The sequence below is a fragment of the Austrofundulus limnaeus genome, unplaced genomic scaffold (genome assembly GCF_001266775.1).
Source record: "Austrofundulus limnaeus strain Quisiro unplaced genomic scaffold, Austrofundulus_limnaeus-1.0 Scaffold1098, whole genome shotgun sequence".
Classification (NCBI taxonomy): Eukaryota; Metazoa; Chordata; class Actinopteri; order Cyprinodontiformes; family Rivulidae; genus Austrofundulus; species Austrofundulus limnaeus.
The window spans coordinates 12,059-20,468 of NW_013953500.1; the positions used below are offsets into that span (position 1 = coordinate 12,059).

The 8,410-nt window shown below is 37.1% G+C and overlaps 1 protein-coding gene across 1 annotated transcript in view; it reads right to left on the reverse strand.

Moving 5' to 3' along the window:
* Nucleotides 1-8,410, reverse strand: part of rad17 (RAD17 checkpoint clamp loader component) — a gene marked incomplete in the record, with an annotated part of 37,930 nt that overhangs the window by 11,510 nt on the left and 18,010 nt on the right. Inside the window, 6 exon segments of the mRNA XM_014030657.1 lie at nt 737-883; nt 978-1,081; nt 3,372-3,569; nt 3,664-3,775; nt 3,846-3,915; nt 5,880-6,005. Coding sequence (XP_013886111.1) covers nt 737-883; nt 978-1,081; nt 3,372-3,569; nt 3,664-3,775; nt 3,846-3,915; nt 5,880-6,005 — 757 coding nt within the window.

The window sequence follows — 8,410 nt, forward strand, 5'->3', positions numbered from 1 at the left end:
GGACAGTATACTGAGAGTCACTGAATAGGGTAAGCAAGTATAAGCCGTGGCTTCAGCCTACTCAGTTTTTGGTCAATTATTGATTTGTATTTGTAAAATTGTTTCATTTTGTTTTCTTTTTCTTGTAGTGTAAATTTATCTGAATAAATCTAAATCTAAAGCAGTGGTCCTTGAGGATCACTATCTTGCATGTTTCAGATGTTGTCCTGCTTTAGCACACCTAAATGAATGAGTGATTGACAGGCTTTTAGGAAACAACTAAAACATGCAGCATAATGGTCCTCAAGGTCCTGGGTTGAGATCTAAAGCACTGATTAGTCTTTATATAATGATTCATTTGTATTTATTATTAAAACTCTGAATGAATGTGTAAACGGGCAAATGAGGGCACAGATTGTAATGTTAAGTGTTTTGAGTATCATGGTTGAACAGAAAGGTGCTGTATAAGTACAGCCCATTTATTGTTTGTGGGGCAAGTTAAAAGATGCTGTAATAATTGTAGATTATTGTGAATTTGAAAGTAATTTTTTTGACTGTCTATAGTTTAAAACAGAGCAATGTCTCAAATAAAATTATTGTGACCATGTAATGTTACCATGTAATAAATTATGACTTAAAATTTAGAATTTATCTTTAACAACTAAGTTTATGATTCCTCAGACTTTTAGCACTCTTTCACACTGAACTTTTTGCAGGAAATGTCTTTTCTGTAGTATTTAGTTTGTAAAGAACTAACTATCCAATCAGCTGAAAGGAGGTCAGCATCAGACAGATACTCGCTGGCTCTGTCCACATCCTCTATCTCAGTGAAGAAGTCCAGGTAGTTTTGATGAAGGTACAGGCTGAAAACCTCTGCAGACATCTGTGACCGCTCCATAACCAGCTGAGAAAAAACACAAGATCAATTAAAAAAGAAAAGGTATAAGTAAGTATAACACCTAAATATTGTCTATTCAAATAAACTAAGAAAACATTACCTCTGGATTAATCAGCAATGGTTCCCTGTGATAATGTGAGAGGTGACACGATAAGGCAGGCCCAGGGCAAGAGGTGGTTTCATCAGCAGCTTCAGGAGTGCCTCCTGTTTTTTACAAATATTTATCATTTGGTTAATAAAGCATATTATTTTTTGCTGGTAAATCAGCAAAACCCATGAAAAAGCAACTAAACTTTATTTGGATTTAAGCCACAACTATAGCCCTGATGATTACAGAAGGTCAGTCTAATGAAGTTCCAATAAGACTTCTGTACATCAGTATAAACAGGTGAAGTCAGTAACTATTTTAAGCAAGTTCTGTTTGTTTGCTGATTTTTTTGTAAAAAATTACAACACATTGAGACATCTGAAGTATACTGTATTATTATATTGATATTAATATGGTTCCTTAGCCCTTTGAGCCATATATGAGTCATATCTCTGTAGCCTAATTATGACCCCCGCACACGAAGCGTAAGCAGGAGTCATATTGTTTTTGTACGGTTTTTATTTTTATTTATTTATTTTTTCTGTGATTTTTGGTCAACCGTAGCACAAAAACGGCTGCACCAATCAACATGAAATCTGGCAGGGCTGTAGATGAGTCTGACCTACACTGCGCCAGCCAACGGTTTTACGATACACCCCATATTTGAGGAGGGGGCTCCTTTCAAAGTGGGGGTGTCTGGACATGCAAAAATTCTTATAACTCAAAAACTATTAAACATAGGAGCTTCAGATTTTTTTTTTTTTTTTGTTGTTGTTGTTGTTGTTGTTGTTCAGCTCCGATGAAGCTCTATCCATCAGGTCTTGCTTTGACTCATTCATGTATGTTTGAGAAATCCTGTAGTGCAGGGGTGTCAAACTCCTGTCCTCGAGGGCCGCTATCCTGCATGTGTTAGAGGTTTTCTTGCTCCAACACACCTGATTTTGATCGCTGGGTGATTAACAGGCTTCTGCCCAATTTGAAGAGTTAATTCAATCACTGAATCAGGTGTGTTGGAGCTGGAAAACCTCTAAAACATGCAGGATAGCGGCCCTCGAGGACTGGAGTTTGACACCCCTGCTGTAGTGTCTTGAGGCAGCCAGACAGGGGAGCAAAAACCACCAGGTGGGACTAGAACCACCTTTTGGGACCAGCTCCTCCTCTGGGCCGTGTCTCCAAACCAAGCTTCCTTATCCTAGGCTACGTTCACAMTGCAGGCAAATCCGACCCAAATCCGATTTTTTTTTGACCCATCTGACTCATATCCGATTTTTTTATGACAGTCTGAACGCGACAAATCCGATTTTTTCAAATCTGACCCAGGCCGTTTCTGTATGTGGTTTTAAATCGGATATATATCTGATGTTTTCAAAATGACTGCAGTGTGAACGCTCATGTCACATTCATCTGACTTTTTCATCAGGAGGAGGGGCTGAAGGATCGATAAGACACTAACCTCAAGTCTCGCTGTTTAAATCTGTAGCTCCATGTGTTTACAGCTCCAAAACACAAGTCCAGTTGCTTCATCTTTTTACTTTTCATTTTCCACGTAGATAGTATGATAATAATGATGTCCAGCCTGGGTCGCGGAGAGTATCGATCCTAAAGTTAGCTACTCGGTCGATACTTTTTTCCAGCTCGTAGTTTCGTTAAAAAAAAAAGCTTCACTGGAGCATCCCGGTCAGAGGCAGGTTCAGATATAAACAATGAACTAAAGAAGCAGGTCAGATAATTATTTAATCGGCTCTGATTAAACAACAACTTAGATTCGATGCGCAAAATGTAGCATCCATGCTAGCTCTGTAAACAAACAAGCCGCATGATGAGACGTCACGTCTTTTACTGCGCATGCGTGTCACATCAGTGCTGTGTAGCGTTCACACAGGGGTCTGATGCAGGTCACATTTAAAATGTAATGTGAACGTTCACACAAAAAGATCAGATTTTTTCAAAAAATCGGAACTGAGCATTAAGACCTGCAGTGTGAACGTAGCCCAAGATATTGATGATACTGATGGACCAAGTGTCCCTGCCTATCAGTCAGAACACATCAGTGTCATGTGTGAACAGGCCCACTCTCCTTTATTTATTGTTTTCATTTAAACTTGATTTTTAAAGAGTATGGTAAAAGGTTATTAAAATGTTATGTTTTCATTGGAATAAAACCCTTGTTTTTGTGAATGCCAGCTCTGTATATGCCTGTGTTTAGTCCAACAAATACTTTTTAGATGAAATTCCTGAATATGACCTTTAATTCTGGTGGAAAATCTTTGAAGTCACTAAAGCCTTAAAACCTTTTAGGTCATAAATATGTTTGAAGGCTGTCAGCAGTGTTTGTCAGTAATAAATAAATCTGAGACATCAGCCAGACGTCTGTATAACAATTTGTAGGTGAAAGATGTCACTCACGTTTACAATACAGGATCTTTCCCAGTGCTCTGAACAGGAACAGAGATGCATCTTTCCCTCCGATAGCCTGGTGCTGTTCCTGTTCCTTCGTTTGTTTCAGTTTTTTCATCCTCTTGTTTCCTCTAGCAACAGCTCTGTTGTTCGATATCACAGACCTTTTATCGAACCTACCCGTGTTCTCTGCAGAGCTGTCTGAAACTTACAAACAAGTTTAAACAAACAAAAAAGTTGACTTGTTCTGCCAACCTGAAACATTTAACAGTGTAAACTGGACTGTAGAAGCACTTCTCACCTGGGCGACAGAGAAACTGGAGACTATTGATGGCGCTACGTAAATCCCCTGAACTCCCTAAACACAGCGCTTCCAGCTCCGTTCGGTCGACGGCCAACGTCCTTCCACCACTCTGTTAAAAAGATGAAGACATTACTCACAGAAAACTATCCACATGTAGACATAAACAATCTTTTACTTGCCTTTCCTGACTCCTGGGATAAAATACAGCTCAGAACTTTCATCATTGTTGATTGAGGAACTGGATTAAAGCTGAAGGAGGAAAGTATAAAACTCTTACTGAGAATCCAGACTTAAATTACCAAACAGGTAAACAGATAAACTGGGATTGACAGCTACTCCAGTAAAATAAATAAAAATAAGCTTTATTTCAATAAAACACAGCTTCTGACATGACTTTTATTCAGACCTGGATATTGTAGTTAAGGTTTCAAACAACACCAGAAAAAATTTACATCATCAACAATAAAACATGCAGTGATCCAAAAAAACATATAAAGCCAAAACATAGTGTATGTATATGTATTCCCTCCCTTTGTTTTGAAGCCCCAGACTTTATTTTCTTGGGTAAGAGCCACCTGTGAGCAATCTTAAAGTCAGTTTATCCAAATCTGTCAAATGATAAACACCTGTTGTATATGTTTTGCTGGCTGAATATACAGGCTAAGGCTGGGCGGTATGACCTCACATTCATTTCACAGTATAAATTGAATCTCTTCATGGTAACGGTATATATTGTGGTAGAAAATTATCATACAGGGTTCATGCAGGTTTCAATAAGTTAAATTTAAGACCTTTTAAGACCATCAGGAATGAAATTTAAGACCAAACCGACACATTAACAACATTTAATTGGTCCCAGAAATTTTAACATAGAAACCTTTTATTGCTATCAATTTGCCATTAAAGAATAATATATTTTTATACAAGAACACTAAATTATTTTAATGAAAAGGTCATATCTATATGAGACNAAGGTCATATCTATATGAGACACCTTCATATCGACTGCTGTGGACCACTTCAAGAGTACAAAAATGACTGATTTCAGCCAAGTCTCATTGAAAACACACTTTCCCATGTTTAAAGCACAAGCAGAGGACATGACTGAACTTCTTTGTTTTCTGGGCAGGTGAACAAGATGCTATATGTGGGGGGTTGTAGTGACAAAGAGGTCAAAAACATGGAAGTAAACTGTACCATTTTTTTCTGCAGTTATCACAGGACTTGTGGTTTAACCACGTACAAAGGCTGGTAGCAAACTCAGCACCTCATGAAGACAGATCACATCAACGTCTGATTACAGAGCTTCACTTATTTATGCAGCAAACACTTCTGTGAATGATCGAAAGTAAAAAGAATTAAGACTTGACAAAATTAAATTTAAGATCTTGGATACAAATCTGGGTGTTTTTAAGACTTCTTTAAGGCCTAAAATTTTGATTTTCAAATTTTTTATTTTAGACTTTTTAAGACCTGATCCTGACCCTGATCATAAAAGCAAAGACCATACAATGAGCTTCTGACTGCTGGACTTATCAGCTGCTGCTCTGAGAGCAGGACTGTTACATTAGCAAGATGGATTCATGACTGAATGAACGTCCACGTCTTTTTCTATCATCTCTGTGGGTAACAATATATAAACAAGTTTTTTCTCCGACAACTTGGGTGAAAAAACTACGGTTGTTGAAGCTTCGCTCTGCGTAACGTGCAGCGGGAGGGAGGAGGACATGATCCCGCCACACGATGTAACTTTTCTACAGCGGGAGGGAGACATTTTGAGGATTTATTCTCTCTATACGTGTTTTAAAATGCTATATTTCTTCATTTATTTTCATTATGATTCAAACTCCTCCTGCTCAGTTGTCTCTGCACTCATTAACACAGGTGTGATGACATAACTGACGACAGGACAGTAGAGGGTAAATTTCTACCTTAGGCCAACTTCATATCGTTTCTACCATCTATCATACATACCGCTCAGCCCTAATACAGGCACACGTTTTTCAAATTTTACTTTTTTTCTTTTAGAATGACATTAAACAGGTTTGTATGAGTGCTTTCAAATCACACATGCTTCAAATTATTGTGCTTTCATACTAATATCTGCTCTCAAATCAGTGTTACTGCGCGTTCAAGCTGGTGGCTCATACTGTATGTAACGCTATATAAACCATGGTGGTGTTATTTTGGTCACAAACAGAACTGTTCAAAACCTGATGCAGCTGATAGAGAGTTCCTTCTGGATCTCTTTAGGAAAAAGAGATCGTAATCTGCCATCTCCACTCGGACAGTCTGACACAACAAACACCAGGGGACACTGAGCACTTCTCACAAAACACCTGGAAAACACAAACACAAACAGAACAACAAAAGAGGATGTATTTAATGTCAGATTTACTTACATTAAAAACAACAAAAGCTGACCAAAGTGCTTTACAGTTCAAAGACTTGTATGTATATATATATATATAAAATACATTAATACAAATAAACTACAGAAACACTCCATGAGAAAAAAGACATCAGCTCTAACTGAACCAAAGAGACAGGTCTTCAGCAAAGATTTAAAAGCCTCAACAGTCTCAGCAGACTAAATAGAAAGAGGCAGACTGTTCCACAGCTTTGGAGCAGATCTTGCAAAAGCCTGATCCCTCTGGATTTCAGTTTGTATCTAGAAACATCTAAGAGAAACTGGTTGGTAGACCTGAGTGCTCTGACTGGAGTGCAGATGTTAAGATCACATAAATATGATGAGGCCAGACCATTAAAAACTTTAAAAGCCATCAATAAAATCTTAAAATCAGCTCACAGGTGAACAGGAAGCCAATGGAGAGAAGCCAGGACCGGGGTTATGTGTTCATGCTTTTTAGTACCTGTTAAAAGACGAGCTGCTGCGTTCTGGATAATCTGTAAGTGATGCAGAGATGATTTATCCAAGCCAGCATACAAAGAATTACAATAATCCAAGCGAGTGGTAATAAAAGCATGAATCACTTTTTCAAGGTCTTTAGTGGAGAGATAGGATTTCACCCTTGCAATCAGTCTTAATTGAAAAAAATCTTGATTTTACACCAAAAAAACCCAGATTCCTGACAGTAGAGTGGCTGTATGAATAAACAGCCAAGAATGGCAAAAGAGTTAATTTTACCAAAACTGATGACTTCAGTTTTAATTTAATTTCATTTCAGATAATTCAGTTTCAACCAGGTTTTTATGTCATTTAGACCAGGGGTTCTCAAACGTTTTGTGTCTGGGGACCCCTTACAAAGGTGAAAAGGTTCCAGGGACCCCCCTTATAAACCCCAGGCTATTTTAAAAATAGTTTACTGTCATTTCACCTTCTAAATGCCATGGGAATATTATCTTTTGTTTGGTTTAGTTTGTTTGTTTTACTAGTGCATTGTTCCCCATATGCATTTTTTAAAATAAAAATCAACAATTTATTGAAAATTGTTGAGGATCACCTAAGATACGAATCACGGACCCCAGTTTGAGAACCTCTGATTTAGACAACTGAAGAGTGGTTCCAGTGGAGTGATCCTGTCTAAATTAATGTGCAGATAAACCTGGATATCATCAGTGAAGTAGTGAAAAGAGATGTGATGCTTTCTAAAAATGGACCCCAAAGGCAACATATAGAGATTAAAAAGGAGTGGACCAGAAACTGTCCCCTGGGGGACCCCACAACTCAGATGAGCTGCTGAAAAACAAAATTCACCAAGGTGAACAGAAAAACTCCTGTTAGTCAAATAAGATTTTAACAAACAGCAGACTTGAAACATGATGAGGAGTAAACTTAAGACATATTTGAGTCCCTAAAGCTCTCAGCAGCTTTTTTGTCCCATAGTTTCAAAGGTTACTTTATCAGTAGCACAAAGCCCTAAAAGAAGCTTGATTATTATGTTCAGCATTTGTTTTTGTTTTAAATAAATCGTAAAAATTTTATGAAAATAGTTACTTTACCAGAACAAAATCCTAAAATTGTGTGGACCTTTGAACATCTCTTTCCTCTAAGTCTCTGTTAGTTAATGATCTGATAACTGATCATCATACTGATTTATTCTCTTACTGAAACCTGGTTACAACAGGAGGATTTTGTTAATATAAATGAATCCAGTCCCAATTATTTAAATGTTCATGTTCCTAGAACATGTTGAGGTGGAGGAGTGGCTGATGTTTATGAATCTGCAGGCTTGAAATAAGCATTTTCAGTCAATCTGATTATTTTGTGTACTGCTAGGTGGCAGCTGCACAGAAACACACAATGACGTTAAGAAATGATAGTCCATCAGTGCTAAACAATGAAAAATAATTGAATTCCCTATGTTGAACTGTTTTTGAGCTATAAGCATTTCTGTAAGCAAAACCATTTGCTAGTTTGTAGGTCGAACCAAAACTGACATAATTAGAAATAAAAGCAGAAATATGTAAATGGACCAATAAATAAATACACTTAAAATGCTACAAATTAAAAAGGAAACTTTACCTCATGTTTTATAATTTAATTGAACGTCATATTTATTTTTCCAGCTTAGTTCCAATAAATTATGTATTTTAGCACATAATCTACATTTTACTGTTTATACAGTGGGGAGATCAAGTATTTGATACACTGTTGATTTTTCAGGTTTTCCCACTTGCAAAGCTTGTAGATGACTGTAATTTTTATCATAGGTACTCTTCATCTGTGAGTGATGGAATCTAAAACAAAAATCCAGAAAAATACAATGTATGATTTTTAAAT